At 37.3% G+C, this 19,703-nt stretch overlaps 1 protein-coding gene across 10 annotated transcripts in view; it reads left to right on the forward strand.

Moving 5' to 3' along the window:
• The window catches only part of LOC117227927 (neural-cadherin), a 716,163-nt gene extending 701,286 nt beyond the window's left edge, over positions 1-14,877 (forward strand). For all 10 annotated transcript variants that reach the window (XM_033483477.2, XM_076522349.1, XM_033483481.2 and 7 more), the window contains 8 exons: positions 1,141-1,283; positions 2,064-2,675; positions 3,014-3,314; positions 4,081-4,270; positions 4,505-4,746; positions 5,161-5,376; positions 5,472-5,627; positions 8,470-14,877. In XM_033483477.2, coding sequence (XP_033339368.1) covers positions 1,141-1,283; positions 2,064-2,675; positions 3,014-3,314; positions 4,081-4,270; positions 4,505-4,746; positions 5,161-5,376; positions 5,472-5,627; positions 8,470-8,579 — 1,970 coding nt within the window. In that variant the 3' untranslated portion in view covers positions 8,580-14,877. The remainder of the gene's footprint in view (positions 1-1,140; positions 1,284-2,063; positions 2,676-3,013; positions 3,315-4,080; positions 4,271-4,504; positions 4,747-5,160; positions 5,377-5,471; positions 5,628-8,469) is intronic.
• Positions 14,878-19,703: the final 4,826 nt, after the last annotated feature.

Consider the following 19,703-nt stretch of genomic DNA (forward strand, 5'->3'; position numbering starts at 1 on the left):
ATTGTCGCAAGCTACCCGGAATTACAGTCGAATCGAGGCCCGAATAGCATAAATCCACTGATATTTTCTTTTAAACGACGTACATATCTTGATGAATAAGTATGGTCTAAAGCATGTCGTGTTTGGTATCATTTTAATTGGAAAAATGTGACCAATATATTAAAAATATTTTAAGTCATCGTTTTTATTCTAGCATTACAATGTATTCATAGTAATGTACAACGTCGTGTTGGCTACTGCATTTCCAGTTTCCTCGTACATAGTTTTGTTCGACTCGAGTTTCGTTCTATCTCTCACTTTCTGTCACTAGATATCGGCAACTATAAAAACGAGCCGCGAGGTTCGAAGAATCATTGTCTTACGATTCTCACGTCCTCATGTTTCGATTTCGACTAAAAGCATCTATGGGAGAAATTATTATATTCGTTGATTGCAACGACACATATAAAAAAACTATTGTCGTTCCATTGAATAATATTTCAAAAGATATTAGATATTTATTCTTTCCTCTACTATTATTTGCTATTCTAATGCTATAAATTATAACCTATTTTCCCTCCTAAAATGCGATAACTTTCTTTTCAAACATTTTTTGTAACGTTACAAAAATATGAGACTAATTAAGGGTGGGACATCTTCTATAATATCGGTGTGGGTAATATTGTTGGTTTGGAGTCGAGCATACCTTTGTTAAAATGCTGTGCGAAATAAGTGTGGGAATAAAATACGGTTATTGCGTACATAATGTTTATTTTAAGCCTTAATATGTACAATTTACTAATGACTAACAACAAATCTCTCGTCTAATACCTAATATTTCGACCAACTTATCTCTTGACTGACAACTTTTCGTGTATGTTACGCCACTAACCTGCGCTAATTTTATAGTAAGCTATCTCTTTGTCTGCGCGGATTGTGATCGCACGTCATTTAGCTAGAAACGATATGAACGTGTCGTTCTATAAGACTTCAAAATAATAGAAACAAGATACATATGTATATAGTAATATGTGGAGAGAAATAAAAGCTGTTACAGTCTTCAGCATTTTGTTGTACTGCTATAAATGCAATATGCATACAGCTTTTGAAATAAAAATATACTTCTCCTACTGCTAATTATGAATATTTTTTAATTGACAGATTTTATATCCGTCGAGTTGGAGCGTGGAATACCCCGACTGTTAATAGACTTTGGATCTGGTACCCTGGAATTGAAAGTGAAACCAAAACGTACGTTGGACGATGGGGAATGGCATAGACTTGACATCTTTTGGAATACAGAGGTCAGATCTATCTTTCGTTTGTTCTACTATTACATCATGTAATACTGAATGCTGTAATTTGAATCATTACAAATGCAATGCAAATGCATTGCAAATGATATTATATGGATGACAATGCCCAAAAATATTTTAAGACTTAATTCTAGAAGTCCATATAATAAAATAAATAGCAGTTTTTCTCTCGGTTTGTTACGAATTGACAGTCAACCTCATCAGAAAATTTCAGTCCACCTACTTCCGCATTGAATTCAGTATATTTGAGAAAAATTTATCTACCCATATTCATAGCAAATCTAAGACAAAGTTGTTCCTGCAAGTGGCATGTTCGCCTAGTTTTTGTCAGCTTTTCTCTCACAATTTTTTCCTCAGTCATTCTAATTACATATTGTCTGTGGAATTCGTTGACAAAATTTAGTATGCAAATTCATACACCAGTGGTGTATACACCAATTTCTTGCATGCCAGTTTTACAGATTTTACTAGAAACTACATATTATAGTTCTCATAAGTGAATATCTTGAACAGTTTAGACGTTTCTTTTCTTTTAATGAAATAATTAATACTTATAAATTCGTTCAACTTCTAATTTCTACAGTACAACTATATTGAAAACTATAAAAAATGAAGCAATAACGAAAAAACTTATGTTCGTTTCTGGAAAGGGAGTAAATAATAAATACGACACTATTTATTTGGATAATTGGTAGATAAGACTTTATCTTGACATGCTTTAGAAATTCTGTGCAAATTATTTTGCTAAAAAATGTATTAATTTTGCAGACCGTGAAGTTGATCATTGATTACTGCAAATCTGCTGACATCTCAGAACCAGAAGATGGTACACCACCAGAATTCAATGACACTAGTTGCCAAGCGCAGGGTACCATACCACCATTTAATGAGTACCTAAACGTGAACGCACCTCTTCAAATCGGCGGTTTATATGTCGAACAGTTCGATCCAAGCCATTACAAATGGAAACACATGCCAGTTGGGAAAGGTTTCGAAGGCTGCATCAAGCATCTGTTCCATAATAGCAAGCTTTATGACTTAGCTCATCCTGGTCTTTCAAGAAACAGTGTAGCTGGTTGCCCTCAAACCGAAGAAATCTGCAACAACCAAGAATCCACTTTCCGCTGCTGGGAACATGGCACCTGCGTGGGCAACTTCACAGAGGCAAGATGCCAATGTAACCCAGGATGGACTGGTCCAGGATGCATGACACCCACTATTCCAACAACGTTCAAACCACATAGCTACGTCAAATATGCCCTGTCCTTCGAACCAGACAAATACTCTACTCAAGTGCAATTAAGATTCCGTACCAGAGAGGTTCGTGGTGAACTATTTAGAGTCAGTGATCAACACAACAGAGAATACGCTATCTTGGAGGTTAGTATCTACTCAACCATTTCTATCTCTCGAATTAATCCTGATCCATTTGTATCAGTTGTTTTACAATCACTTTAGAACCTACTCACTCTGTTAAAATCTTTTAATTCTTTACCACCTGTAAAGCTCCTTACAAACTATACATATAATGTTATGCAGAACATAAATGTTCAGTCATAAAAAAATACTTCATCTAGATCGTGTTTTCTTCTTGAATGTTAAGGAGATTTTCCTATTAAAATTAAACTGCATTAGAACTGTTCTGTCGAAATGTTTCATAGAATTTGTTTGAATCTAAAAGTGGATAGCGAGATGTGAATTGACATTTTGATTCACAGATCAAAGATAGCAGGCTGCATTTCCGGTATAATTTGAATAGCTTGAGAACTGAAGAGCGTGATATCTGGCTGACAGCAATAGCTGTTGACGATGGACAGTGGCATACTGTCAGAGTTTCAAGGTATGGGTCTGCTGCTACTTTAGAATTGGATGGCGGTGAAGGAAGAAGGTTCAACGAGACCTTTTCCTTCGAAGGCCACCAGTGGCTACTGGTTGATAAACAGGAAGGCGTTTACGCGAGTGGGAAAGCAGAATACACGGGTCTTCGGACATTTGAGGTGTACGCAGATTATCAGAAAGGTAAAACCTTACTTTTGCATTACGTCGCATTATACAGCTGATCGCGCTGTACTTACATATTAGAATTATCATAAAGTACAAATTAAACTGAACGAATTTCTTGTGTGGAACACGTATAGCGCATAGTATACATATTCGCTTACAATTATGTAATATACATCTAAGAAACATAAGAATCTAATCAATACACAATGAAATAATAATATTTTGCTTAATCTACAAGCTGCGTTAAATGTTTTAAATGGAACTGTTTAATTTTGTCAATCAAAAATGAAATATGCATTTCATGTAGTCACTATATATTAGATCCTTAATTTCCAAAATAATAGATAAATATCTATGAAAATGAATGCACCAATGGTGTCTCGATATCTTGGAACAGTGGTTATACATGTTTAAATATACATATAATATTTAATTTTCAAAATTAAATTTCTCGATAGCTGTGGGTGATGAGATTCTCATTGAATATTAAGTAGCTAGAATGCAATTGAATAGTGAAATTAGTGACAGTATGTACACATTTTTTCTGTTTCTTTCATTTAGCAAGAGAAATTGGCGCACATTTTGTGTAAAAATGATGTGATACAAACATTTCATATGTATTACATATGAAATGTTTGTGTGAAAGGTTTCTCACAGTGTAATTTAAAATTTATGAATCATCAAATATTGAAGGGATCGCATTTTAATAATAATAATAATAATAATAATATATAATAAATAATACTAATATGTGTTTCAATATTTTCATTGTTTCATCTAGGATGTCTTGATGATATAAGATTAGAAGGGAAGCATCTTCCACTCCCACCAGCAATGAATGGAACACAATGGGGTCAGGCTACAATGGCTAGAAATCTAGAACGGAATTGTCCGTCTAATAAACCCTGTAACAGTGTCATTTGTGCGGAGCCCTACGAGTGTATCGATCTTTGGAATGAATACGAATGCACGTAAGTGTTACTTAATAAGAATTATGAGACCCGATTTCAGAAAACTGTACTGTACCATGTCTATTTTACATTTGGTACATGACAGCAACAGGAATTTTTTAATTAAAGGACAGGGTCGAAATTTGGTATTTTAACAATAAAATTACTTTTGCAATATATATTATATTGTAAGTTTTGAAAAAAAAACTAGATTACTTACTATTATTTGTGAACATGTCTGATTTTTGTTCATAGGTGTGGAGAAGGAAGAATCCCATCGCCAGATAATAAAGGATGCATGGATAAGAACGAGTGCATTGATTATCCATGTTTGAATGGTGGCAGATGTATCAATCAGGATCCTCGGTTCCGATACCGATGTGTTTGCCCTGACGGTTTCTGGGGTGAAAATTGTGAACTTGTTCAAGAGGGTCAAACACTGAAACTCAGTATGGGCGCTTTGGCAGCCATTTTGGTTTGTCTCCTGATTATTTTAGGTACGTTTTACTTATTAGTATTGACTAAGCAATTGCGAATAATATATGTACTTAGTTACAATTTTCTTTTATTTTCGAGACTCATTACAAATATGCAACCTAATTATATATTTTTTTAATTAACTCAACAACATTAATCATTTTTATATACATTTTTGAAAAATCTTGTTTCATTTGGATACTAGTTCTTGGATTTTGAGCGAATCGGATTAAGCTACCGGATCAAGTTTGAAGAAAAATTAATACAATTATTGTTTTTCTTTTATCTAAAATTTCTTAATTGATAAAATTAAATTTGTTACATTACTAACATTCGTGAAATAGACACCAAAATAAGTGAACATTTGTAGTTTTACAATTACAAATTGTTAATTGAGTAACGCAGGAAGTACGAATATTATGCATTTTTTACAGTACTCGTTTTAGTATTTGTCGTGTACAATAGAAGAAGAGAGGCTCACATCAAGTATCCTGGCCCTGACGATGACGTCAGGGAGAATATTATTAATTATGACGACGAGGGTGGTGGAGAAGATGATATGACTGCGTTTGACATTACACCGCTTCAAATTCCTATCGGTGGACCGATTCCGGAAATGGGTGGAAAGTTGCCACCGTGCAAAGTACTTTGTAAGCTGTGTTATTTATTCGCTGTTCCTATTTTGCTAATATCGTAATTGTTATATATTGAAAGACTGGTTATTTGAAGGAAAATCTTTTTTCAGATCCACTAGGACCGGAGCCAAATGTGGGAATCTTTATAGAAGACCATAAAAAGAGAGCTGATAGTGATCCGAACGCACCACCATTCGATGATTTACGAAATTACGCTTATGAAGGTGGCGGAAGTATTGCGGGCTCATTGTCATCGTTAGCTTCTGGTACATAGAAATATTATATAGATAATTGAAATTTAAGAGAACCGTTTTGAACTTCAAATACACTATTACTACGCCATACCGATTCACATGATTTTGCTAGTGACCGAAGTACCTACGCTTTATAGTACGATTTACTTATTTTCACGGTAATTACAACAGTTGAAGTAAGCCACTTATACACACATAGTCCCCCTATTCTGCATAATTCTCAAAAATTCTTTTTACATACTGTTCTGTAGGAGATCTTAGGAATCGTGGCCACCGTACTAACTTTTATGACTGTATTCATTATGACCCGTCATAATCAATAACTACGAAAAATTAATGGATTATAGAGCGAGTTAAATTAATATTTTAACACAAATTAATAGCATAAAAATACAATATATAATATTCTACGGGTGTTTCAGAATCAGTTGTAGGATCCGGAAAGGGGGAATTTCTGACACTCTGAACTAATTTTTGCTTAACGAAAATGTTGGTTTCGACTTTGTTAATGAGTTTTGAACAAGAAATTAAAAATTTTATTCTTTACAAATTCTGATGTGATGGCGGGTGCATGTGCAATCACTCAAGGTCACGTAGACATGTTGAAAAAATGAAACATAAAAATTTCAAAATTTACTCATTCGATGCGAGCCTTAAAACACAATATAGTTCATTCAAAAAATGTTGGATACGACGAATATATAGAGTATCCCAAAATTATGGTATTTCCGAGAAGTAAGAGGTTCCTGAGGTCATTTGAAGTAACTTCTTTCCTTAGCGCAAGTGCAATCTACGGTTTTGTATACGAATTATTAACGAAAAACTGACCCATTGGTCAGTTTTTTCATTAGAGGCGAGTTCAGCTGGCATGAGGCGGCCGAGCCAATGAACGTAACTCGGTTTCGTCCGCATTTGCTCGCCTCTCATTAATCCCTGTTTTTCGTTAATAACTCGTAAACGAAGCCACAGATTGCATTTTCGCTAAGGGAAAAGTTACTTTAAATGACCTCAAGAACCTCATATTTCCTAGAAGTACCGTAAATAATAAACACTCTGTGTACCGGGTTATTATAGATTATGGTTCTTACCGATTCACCCTTTATTGCGTAAATCTTAATGTCTTCGATGATCTGAAAATGACAGAAAATCGTCTATGTATATTGTTACGGTCGGATTTTTAATATTTATTCCCAGTGATGTAACTGTGGCTAATTAAGATACTATATGTATAACACAAATAGGGAAAAGTTATGTTGAATGGAGGTTATTTTTTTTAAGGTTATTGAAATCAGTGATGGTAAAACAAAACGTCTGAAACAATCCTAGTTTTTTCCTAAATTATAGTAAACATGATGAAAAAGCCGACATTAAACGATTCACAGGAATGTGTACTATACACTCGTCGACCGTTAAGATAGAAAAATAAAAGAAGTATAATCTTATGCCATGCTTGAAGGGTTAATTAAGATCTTTTTAACACTAGATTTACGGAGCACAAAAAACAGCTGTTTTATATTAGCTTATAAAAGTAACAATAAGATATTTATTCTGACTTTAACAAGTGTTATTGTAACATTTGCCGTAAGTAACATATAAATTATGAATAAATAATTCATAAATGTATCTTTACGATATGATTAATCGTAAATTAAAAAATTAGTGATCCGTCATTTTGACGGGTTCCGTAAATCTAGTGTTAATTATTATATGATACAGGCCATCACACACTAACGGGATATATAAGATAATAATTTAAATACGATATTAAGATCTTAATTATTTATTCACGATTTTCTTCATATTCTCATGATTATAACCTGTTGCATTTTCTCTCATTTTTGTGAAATCATCATTTTTTTTTAAAATGGTCTACATTTATATTATTTTACATCATATAGTGTGCCCATTTTAAATCGATTCGCTGAAAATGATTAACAATCGGAAAGTATGATTCTTATATGTTTTACTCGGTTTCGAGTAATCGAGTGGTCACATACCCTTGTGTTCGCATACTCTAAAAACACGATAACTTTTTTAAAACTGGACTAAATGACTTGAATTCTTTTACATGATAGAGAGGCTTGTCTGGTAGACAATGACTAAAATGCCTTTTTCAAAACTTTGCTCTAACTTGGAATGACAAAACAAATACTCGTTTTTTAACTTTTTTTTTATCTGAGCCTATGACGAAAATTTAAAAAATACCTTTGTTAAATGTCGGTAACTTATGTGCATTCTGGAAATTTGTTAACGAAATCGGTGCTCAAAATTGTGCTTGAAATCGGTTAAGCCATTGTCAAGTTATAGGCGTTGAAAGATTTAAAAAACTGAAGATTTCTTACAGTTTTTGGACAAAAGTGTCAAAAATTGTGACAAGACTGTGATTTTTGCGATCTTTTATTTGTTGTAACTCATAATAACGTCAACCGATTTCGATACAAAAATCGAACATCCGTATAAAGAAGTTGATGAATTAGAAAAGGAGGAACAACACAACAATCACATAGGAAGTACTTAAAACTATTGTAACAGAATTTGTAAAACGTTCTGCACAAAACTTACATTTAACAAAACGAAAAACGCGATAGAGATTTATCTCGAACAAATCACTAAAGCATTTCGTTAGATGAAGCAAATTAGTTGCTGTAGTTGATTCCTGCAAATTGAAATCAAATAAAACACTCTATACTCTGTATTATCTGTATTTTAGCATTTAAGAAAAATTCGTTAAAATTCAAGTGTAGTAACTGAAGTTTTGTCTTTGTTAGAAAATTAGTATTTAACGAAGTATTTTTCGTGTTTCCATAATCCAAATATCTGAAGGAAAACTAAACAAAAACTTTCCACTTGTTAGGTACGGACGACGAGCAACACGAGTATGAGTACTTAACAGCCTGGGGTCCCAGATTCGACAAATTGGCCAATATGTACGGTCCAACGGAGGAGAGCGAGGAAGAGGAATAAAACAATACAAGGAATCTTCTAAAAACTCGTTTGAATTTGCACGATCGATGCACCCCAGGGGAAGTTTAGTGACTGTGTAACCTTGTAGGACGTAATTGACCTTTATGGAATGTGAATTCGAACAAAACTTTCCAAGGACAATAGAAGAGAAACGACAACCTAAAAATTTACACAGAAATTTACGTGTTCACCGGAGGCGATGTGTTTACATTAGATGAGTAAAAGAAAAACTACTATGTTCCGTTTAATAAACCTCGACCATGTCGTCCACAAACTGCGATCGTTTCCGGTACATGGATGTAATGTTTCGATATCGATAAAGAAGAAGATCGGGGCATGGGGACAGTCATAGGGGGTGCGTGAACAAGACAAAGAAACAACGTTTCCTGGCCGGCAAACGCAGCCGTTTGTCGATGGTGATCTCAGCAAAGAGCTTTCTTTTGGCCCATCGTATTAAGTACGACGCGCAATGTGTAACGTTGTTGCAAACGAGTCGAGTCACGGTCAACCAACGACATCACACGCGTTAGAAAGCACTGTGTAATGCGCGTGGAGATGGTGCACACCTAACTTGTATAGCACTTTTACGCGTATACATAGGGAAGTTGCGAACGCGCTTGTGCGTCCCTACACGCAACAAGGACTTTTCTATTGTAATACGGTAAATCTATATACGAATATAGATTTATTATAAATATTATATATATACATACGATTCATTATTTTTAGTCACAGTCATAATTACTATTTATCGGTACCGTCGACCTCGATGTTTCGGCATTTGCTCGATTATTATCATACACTGTGACAATTTGGTTAATTGAACTTACTTGTAAAGGTTTTACTACTGCCAGTATCATTGACGCACGCGTCACCGTCATTACGTTTTCTTATTAGTGATCGTGCGACCCAAAGACAAGGTCGAGGCCACGGCGATTCTTAAAGGGCATTTATCATTTTTTGTAACTGTTAGTATTTCCCGTACCTATCGATACACAATCTGAAGTTCAGTGATCAGATCAACAAAGTGAAGTTCGAACACGATTTTTCAGTTTCTTCCAGCGAATAGGTTCCGGCTCTCGGTCCCATGTGCACGGACTCGCATCATTGTTAGGTGTAATGAATCCTGAGAAACGACACATTCGCGGCTCCTTTCTCGTTCGCGATATGCCGACGATCCTACAGTAATGCGGTCTGTCGTACTAGAGTTATTTAAGATGCGTTAGCTACTGTTAGCGAGTCGAAAACCATCCTCATCGTTGTCACTGTCACCACCATCCTCATTAATGATTAATAATATTATTGACATTATATACATATATGTATTACGTATCTGCATATGTAAGACGTACATATATATATGTGTATAGAAATATATAAATATGAATATATAAATATGAATTTATAAATAAAATATAGAATATATAGACAGAGGGAGAGAAGCGCATAGTGAAAAAACAAAGGGTACAGCAAACGTGGAACATACGGATGTCCACCTAACAAAGAGAGTTACCGCATATGTAATTATTATATTTAATATTATACAGATATAAATATATACATATATATATATACATATTAACATAACGTGATATGTATAAATATATACATATTATATATAATAAGGAAGTGCACACGACCGAAGGCCACTAAAGCATAGAATAGAAAGTAAAAAAGTCAAATAAACCGTAGAGCGAAATACGAAACGTTGGCCGCAGAGTGAAGTTAAAGATATTTGTCATAGTATTCATATTTATTTTCTGTCAATAACAAGCGCGGCCGACAAATACAATTATTAGAATGGAAGGATGTTCCATGAGAACGAGAAAAAACTCGGGAAAATGTTTAAACGGCAAAAGAAGAAACTTAGAAGAAGGTGAAGATTCCCTTTTTCGTTGGGTATACTGTGAGTGAGTTTGACATTATTCTTGAATCAGATGTGGTCACTTTCGAATGAGCATCGATCTGTCCGTTATCGAGCAACCCATTCGTCACGGGGTTACGGGCTTACAGGATTGCGGAGTTAAGAGGTTACCGGATTACTGGGTGACGTTAGGTGGGGGTCAACTGTTGTCGAGAACATTTTTCCGTACGCGTGTCTCGACTGATTTGTAAAATTCTCTACGGAAATATTAATAGTCAATTTATCGGTTAAGCGATACCCCGACGGATCTCTCGAGAAATCCGAACGTAGTGTAAGCACTTGTACGAATATTGTAAGTAACGTGTATCTCGATATGCCAGTGCCGCTCGTATTGCGCCGCGATCGGCACCGAGCATCGTTGTATATTCGTCCTACCAATTTATCGTCTTGTGTACTATTCTCCTCAACGAGTTTGTGATATTACAGTTCTCGCGATCATTTATTCGGCGTGTTTTCTACGACACAACGATGCCTCGCGAACTCTGTCAATATCAAAAGACGCGTCGAATACATATACCTCCTTGCTTCATACTACATTTTTCTGTTACGCTAGTTTTACATTTGACAATCATTTGTTTACTTTAATTACACGTCTACATTTCTTTGTATATAATGACCAGATAGTTTTTCAATAACGATGCTCATTCACATCTGTTTTTGAGTGTATGAAGTAATAAAACTGATTGTGCATTTACCGAGCTAGTCCTCCACTTTCTCGATCTTTTTCGGTAAACGATTTTCAAGAAGGATTGGATGCTGGTTCCACTTAGTAACTGCAAAAGTAACATTGCATTTTATACTACATATAATCAATAAACATGAAATAAATTAGTGAAAATTTGAATTTCTATTTTTTAGAGAAAACAACAGTATCAACGCTTGAACGATTACTTTTGGTTCGTGAATAACGTAGTTGTATACGGTATATTATATTTCCAAATATCATTGTCGCATTCATTTTCATTATGTGTTTCTCTTCAACAAAAATATTTGAAAGTTCCTGGTGTTCGTAGATTCGTCCCACTCACAATCACAATCCATCTCCGTACTTTATTCTCTCACGGACCATCTTCGTATTATCCTCTTTCGTTACTTCAGCCATTTTAATCACTGGTTTCATCGTAGACTTTAAGCAGATTCAGTATTCAACGGATTGACGTTCTCTGGGGACACGTGGTTTATCGTTTAGTAATGTAATTAACTAATGGGTTGGGTAGTGTGCATGGGCCCGATTACATTTGCGTGTGTGCACGCGCGTGCGTGTATGTATGTATGTGTACAGTGGCAAACTATGGGTGCCGACGATTGTTCATGGCAACGAATCTCATACGAATCACAAAATTAAAATGACTAAAATTTCGAAATCTTGGAGATTGGCTTTGTTCAAGGAATCAGAGCTCTTTGTGTCTGATGAAATCGTTCAAAAATATTTCTGATTGTGAGTGACTCCACTAAAATTATTTCTACAACAGAGACGTATAAAGTAATAAACGTAATATATTTCTAAATGAAATTAGAATTATTTTAAATGATCTAATTGTATTCAAACATGTCACAGGTTTTGTTGACTAAAATATAATTCGACACCAGAAAAGAAAGTTGTAAAATGTTACGCATAGTTATTTTATATAATACATGAATTTGCAATTCCAAATGCGACTTCGTATAGCGAAAATGCTATGACAATCTCCGAGATTTCTGTTCTACCGAGCGTCGATTGTGTCAGACACAATTCGATGACTCACCATCATCGAAAATCAATTTGATCCATTCGCTGGACGTAGACACGTCGAAAAGTTTACGTATATTCCTAATACTCAATGAATACAGAATATGACCTCTCACGACTTATTACAAATATTTATACGGGGTGTTTCATAGTGTATTTCTATATGTATTTAAAAAAAATACAATAAGAAGGAAATCATTTAATTTATTCATAAATAGCCTATAAATATCATTCTCATTACATTGCACATTACAAACGACACGTGGTGACTTAAGTCTATTGAATTATTTATTTCAACTTTCTGTATTCTTTTTCTACCTAACAGAAGAACATTGTTTAATATTGCGTAAGTGGTACTTAGTCTGATATCCATATTCACGAAGCTCATTGTTTTGCTGATAGATTTGTACACAAAAGATACGTTTAAATTTTCACCGTAAATGAATGTTTAATGATCCACCCATTGTTTTAAGTACACATTTATATATAGTTTCTTCAGGTATCGTGTATAGTATATATGTATCGTGAAATTTTAATATAAACGAATTTATGGGACACCTAGTATTATTCGTAAAATAGGAAATAAATGAAAAATTTGTATACGAAGAAATCATTGATGCAACAAAATACGAAAATATGGGAAATCATACTTCAATTCGGAAGACGAAGGCAACTCGTAAGATCGCATAGAAAGAATTTTCACCGTTGCCAATTAGCGTACGAAACAAAGTCTGCGAGGACATGCTCAAATAATGTGAGTTGAAGTTTTATTTGCCACTGATGTTAAATACTTACTAATAAATGGGGAATCGAACATAAAAAAAAAGAAAACAGATAAGATCATTGCGACGGAAACATTTCTTATCCTCACCCTTAAATTCGTTTCTACTAGTCTAATCGTGACCCCTACTCGTCGGATTTGGAAGCTCAGGTAATTTATCGTCTTATTGCTTTCTCTCTCTCTCTCTCTATATATATATATATGAAATATTTGCAAAACACCATTATTTCTTTTATTTAATCGTACCCATCATACTCTGTGAACTATGCACTCCGATTGAACAAAAGGTAGAATGGGTTCTTAGCGTGCATTGTAACCGTTCGATGACAAACAAACGAATTATAAGTAAGTGGAGTTGAAACTTCCGTAAATGTGAATATCTATCTATTTCTGAAATGTCTATCTATTTCACATAAATAATAATCTAATTTACATCTTAAGGAGACGATGATTCAATCAAATCAATCAATGGTCTGTACAAATGAAAAATTTTCAACGATATCAGTTATCATCGACTCTAGCTCATTTACTATGCAAATAAGGGGCTTTTTAGCAATACATGTACTATACACAATAGCTGAACTTATCTGACAAAAAAAAAGATCAATTTGCAGCTGAGCAATCGATAATTAATTTAAGGTACTAATTTTTTGCACAAAATGCAAAAACGGCTGAACTCTTTTTATGAAAGAACATACGAAGAAATGCAAGGCGTTCTTTCCGTTAACAGAATCTTATAAAAAGCCGAAGAAAACTTGTTTTTCAGCGTGAGACGAGTAACTAAAGAAGAACGACAAATACGATGGTCCGTGAATGAGAAAATGTTCATGCGAGCTCATTCTACACATCTGTAAACTTATTCTAAGTACTGCCTGATCATGCACAAAAATGCAACCAAAGTAATTTAATACGAAAAAATCAATTTGAAGCAACAGTTCATTTGATAACCGTATCGAATCGATTGTTTAAATGATACGACGACAAAGGTTCGTTTTCGTTAAGTTTTAACTCTTTCCTATTCTCGCTTCCTCTCTCTCTCTCTCTCTCTCTTTCTCTCTCTCTCTCTCTCTCTCTTTCTCTCTCTCTCTCTTTCTCTTTCTCTTCCTCTTTCTCTCTTTCTCTCTCTCTCTCTGTCTCTTTCTTTATTGTTATATTTATCAGACGGACGCTATTAAGTTTGTGTTGCGATCATGAAAGTGCAAGATACTGTACATACTAAAAATGAAGCTTTGCTCATGTTGACAGAAAGATTCGAACGGGCGCAGGTAAAACTATAGAAATTCAATACAATTTCAACATTTATATTTTGACCACGTTTGTTGACTCCTATGTTTTATGTTCCTCTACTGTTTAAAAACTGGTTTTTAGTTTTATGATTATCAGAGAAAATGACTTTGTTATTATTTATTAATGCATAATATCCTACTTCGTATATTTCTGGATGCTCAGCAAACGTTTCTTTGTAAAATCAGTGCGCGCCTAATTAGATAATAAATATGCCGGAAATACATCACCGATTTCAAATAGAATGAAGGAAAGGAAAAACAATATCACAATGAAGAAGAGAAAATTACGAAAGCACAATCGAGTAGCTGACTTGAGTCGACGACCAGCGAGAATGAAAAAGTAATTGTAATATACACCCTTTTTGATCATAGCGATGTAACACTGCCACTGAACACATCCCGTGTAGTACAATTACCGTACATATAATCCACAATATACTGGTACACATCGTATTATTAATTGAATTGATATTTATTAATGATTAATTGTTACATTATTACTACTATATTATCCATGCAATTTGTACTTTGCATTTCAGTTCGAATGAAATAAATGCCTTCTTTTTCATAAAAATAAACTTCTTTTTGCGTCGTTTCGATTTATTGATATCAAATCACCTTTGATTATACTTTGTATAGGGTATTGTAAGTTTTTGTTCTATCTAGACAACGGACAAAGTCTGCTGTTCAGCATTGGCTACTCTAGAATATTCGTATTCTAAAATAAGCCACGCGTGCTCATAATTTAAATACAAACTAACAAACATAACAAATACCAACATTTCATTATCAAAGTCGACAACCGTTGTGTGCATTCTACTGATAGTGCAGAATTGTTTTATAGTTAATTAATATTTATACTTTATTATATGTGTAATTCACTTGTGAATTTAATTTGACAAAAGTACACTAATTATGGAACAGAAAACACTATGTAATATTGCAACAATTTTCCGTTGCAATGCTGTATGATCTCTTCATTAAGATCAACTGAAATTTTTAGGAAATAGAGTGAATAGGTAAGGGTCATTGTATATCAAATCTTGACTGCGTGTCTTTAGTCATTTTCGAGACGTCAAAAAAGAGCTTTTGATATCATAGATTAAGTTTTGTCGACACACAGTTTGGTGGTCGGAATCTCCTAACGACTTCACCTGCCTTTTACGTTCCGGGTTAGTTCTGGGAGATATGACGGGTATGGCTCACTCGAAGACCCGATCCGCCTGCGCACCGTCCAGTCTTATGACCTTTTTCCAAGAAACTAGGAATGAGAGAATTTCCCATACGCGGCCGATACATGCGTGGCATAGAGGAGTTTTGAGAGTAATTAATTTATATAAATTCATAAGAGAAAGTCATTTATTTAAATTTATAGTAAAAAGTAGAGTGGTGGAGGGGAGACCTCACAAATGGAATTGGATGATGCCAATGGATTCCATTGGCAATCCATTGGAATTATCTAATCCCATTTGTGAGGTCTCCTCTCCGTCACTCGGAGCATATTCCGACCAGAATTCCTGACACCATTGGACACCACTAGTTTTGAGTCGAAATTCCAAGAACGGTAGGTTGTCTGAGATCCCTGGCACCGCCTGTACTTGGTCCTACTACACGAAGACTCAGATGGGTTTTCCTGTATAGCAAACACGACCAGAGCGGGAACTTACGCTTGTTCCTCAAACAAGATACGGCGTCACAAGTAGAGTTCTCAGACAAATAATAACACTGTCCGACACGATTTTTGAGTTCCTATAGCCAGTTGGTGATTATTATCCACAGAAATATGTAAAAAAAACAGAACGTTGAAATACTAAAAAAAATTCAAATATTATTTACGAAAAGTGGGTGCCCCATTGGATCCCTCCATCGGTGTTGATTACACATAGCTTCGTCCCTGCCGGACAGAGAGAAGCGAGCAGCGAAGGACATGGCGGCAAAACGTCGTGTACATGTTGCCGACGAACATTTTTTCGATCTACTCGAAATGTCCATCGTTCCGACACTTTTACCGGGCCGTTTCTTCTTCAGAAATGTCTATAAAATCCGATCCTGGGTAGAGTTTTCGTGCTGAACAGAAAACTTTTCGTAAAAATACAAAAATATTGCGCAGAAACTGCTCATGTCGACACTTTTTTAAACTTTGACATTAATTTATTGCTATTTAGGACCAAAAACAATTAATAAATTGCATGCCACTATATTCGGGAAACTCTCCTCTATCTTTTAACATCAATTAGAACTTTCTAACGTTTGTACTTTTCATGCAATACCTCATTTTTGTCGAAAATTTTGGGTTTTTACAAAAGTTCGTTTATTTAAAAAACTGAGGGTGATGGAGCAATTCAGTTTTCGGATTCTGGTTCAAGGAGTGAAGCTCTACAAGAATTTCATAGTGGCTGTAGGAACTCAGAAAAAAAGTTTTATTTTGTCGGGCAGTGTAATTCATCGATGAGTTGGAATAGGTGATGCATATACTGGGAGTCTTATTTAGCGCTGCGGCACTAGTATGTATAGAGGGTTTCTTTCCTCGAGTCAAATAATTATGAATGTTTGAACATAACGTAAACGTAGAGTTAGCGGTAGAGGTATAGATGTGTAAAAGTAGGGGTGTAGTCGTAGAGGTGTAGAGATGTAGAGGAAGAGATAGAGGGATAGAGCTGTAGAGGTAGAAGTAGTGGCGTAGAAATAGAGGTAGAGTAGAAGAGGGAGAGGTGTAGAGGTGTAGTGGTGTAGAAATAGAGGTGTAGAGGTGGAGATATAGCTGTAGAGGTGATGAGCTAGAGTTATTGGTGTAGAGATAAAGGTAGAGGTGAAGAGGTAAAGATAATTGTAGAGATGTAGTTAAACAATATAGAACAAGTTTGTATCGTTGTCGTAATGTTAACTCTAACGCAACGATAGAGAATTATTTTATCTTCTCTTTTAAACCTTTTAAAATGTAAATCCGAACTTTACGGCAAAGATAACGCTAAGCTGATACACTTCCGAAAACAAGGACGCCATTACTACACGAACATTTCGAGAAAACGATATATCTATGTAGACATGTACATTATATAAAATATATATATAATTTAAATTTTTTAAGATGGAAGAGCTTGTTTGATAGACAAATTGGGTAGAATAACCAAAAAACAAATTAAAAAATCACATTTTTCAATGAATTCATTTGAGTATGAAAATTTGAACAACGCATTTTTTAGATCTCGGTAGATGATATGCATGCTAAAAAAAACCAAATTTTTTACGAGTTTCGACCAATAATTGTAACCAATCTAAAGCCTTGGCATTGTTCAATCCTTGTAGCTTGTCTCTGTGTCAACCAATTTCTATGAAATTTTCAACATGCATATAAGTTACTGAGATCTAAAAATGCATTGTTTGAATTTACATTATGTGTTGACATAAAGAGATTGCAAAACCTTATTTTTTTATCTTTTTTTGTGATTTTATCCAATTGCTGTTTTTGGAAAAATGCAAGAGTTAGAAAGTCCCCCCCCCGTGTCTGCTATCTTGTCGTGGTGGGGGGGGGGGGGGGGGCGTTGTGCCCTAATGATCCTCAAGGCTGTGCCGGTGGGGAATTTATTCCCTGGCAGGTTCTACCATGCCGGAGTGGTTTGAGGTGAGGAGCCAACTAAAGTCGGACATATACCGTAAACCTGTGGTCATGTTTTACAGGAACAGGGGTCTTGCCTTAACCGGCCGGGCCGCGAGGATGACAACCTCTATAAAAAATCGCTAGCCCCAAGCAGCGTTGCGCGGTGATGAGGGCGTAGCTGGAGTAAGCGCCAGCTATGGTTGGTGGGTGCACCAATCTTTAGCGGACAACATCGGGGTACCTGGCGACCCCCCGGGAGTATTAGCCTTCCCCGGGTACCGCGGCTCTGCCCGGGGTGACCTTCTTTTCCGACCTTACTCGTGGGACTACTATGGATATGTCACAAATAAAACAAACCGGAGAGGGGGGTAACGAGGTGAGGGAGGAGGCGCACGTACTAACCGTGCGCCTCGAAAAGTGCATAGCGCCGGTGTTGCAGGGTGTATCCGCAACACGCGGTCTAAAAAGGTCTGCAGCGGGTTTGGGCGACTGTGACGAGGGGGAGGAATCCGATTACTCGGTTTCCTCAAACCACTCGTCGCAGAGCGTGCCGGGCACCAGCTGTGGCAGAAAGAGGGGCCGACCGCCAACAACTGGCAAGTACGTTGGCCTCGCTGAGGCCAAGCGGAAGTTAACAGAGGCCAAAAACAAACTGGCCAAGATCTCCCGGCCGGAGGACGACGAGGAGGAGGAACTGGCGGCCGTGTTTGATTCGGCGGCCACGAAGCCGAGAACATATAAGTCGAGTGTCCCGCTCCCCGACGAGGCCCAGGTAGCGGAGACATTCCGTAACCGCCCGACGCGGGACGTGGAGGCCACGGTACTGAAGAGTCTGGCCGAGGTGGCCAGAATCTCAGAGGTTTCAAAGGGGTTAAGGGGCAGTCTGGCCCGCGCCCTGAGGGAGGCAACAATCAACAGCAGGCTGGGGGTCTCGGAGTTGGCCGTTAGGTCATCCTCCGAGGCCACCCGCCTGCTAGAGGCGGAGAATGCCCTCCTACAGGGACAAATGAAGGAGCTACGGGCAGAAATAGCCCGGCTACGTCAGGCGGTGGAGGGGAGGCCGGCTACTGTCGCGTTGCCTCCGCCGCTGGTCCTCAGGGAGGATGTGGTGCCGCCATCGGTCGCCGGTAACCAAGCGCCTCAATGCTCGAGACGAGGAAAATCCTCGCCCCCACCTGCGGCGGTGCCAGCGGATCTGCTGGCACAGTTTGGGGCTCTAATTGATGCCAAATTGGCATCGTTTAGGAAAGAGATCACGCCGTGGGTGCAGGGCCCGCGACCGGCGGCATCCATACCATCCGTCCCCCCTCCGTCTACGGACGGGGAGGGGCGGAAGAAAAAGAAAAAAAGAAGGGGAAAGCTGGGGTCGCTGAGGCAGACCAGCCGGTGCCCGCTACCCGGGCCACCCCCAGCGCTTTGCCGCCTTCGGCCACGCCTAAAAACCAGGGGGCGTGGTCGAGGATAGTTGGCCGAAAGGCCAAAAAGGTGGCTGCCGCGGTTAAAACTGTGGCGGCCGTCAAGGCCTCACTGGCCGGGAAGAGGGCGGGGCGGGTGGCCCCAGCGTCCCCGAAAAAAGCTCTCCTGCCTCCGCGTCCGCCCCGTACAGCCGCGGTGACCATCACGGTCCCGGCTGGCGGGGCTATGACGTATGCGCAGGCGATGGCCACCGCGAGGTCGAAGATCGACCTCGCGGAGATTGGCATCGCCTCGCTAAGGCCGCGAAGAGCGGTGACCCGGGCAATCATCCTGGAGGTTCCAGGCGCTGATGGTGTTGCCAAGGCCACCGCCCTCGCCACGAAAGTGGCC

Source organism: Megalopta genalis, chromosome 5 (genome assembly GCF_051020955.1).
Source record: "Megalopta genalis isolate 19385.01 chromosome 5, iyMegGena1_principal, whole genome shotgun sequence".
In the NCBI taxonomy this organism is placed as follows: domain Eukaryota; kingdom Metazoa; phylum Arthropoda; class Insecta; order Hymenoptera; family Halictidae; genus Megalopta; species Megalopta genalis.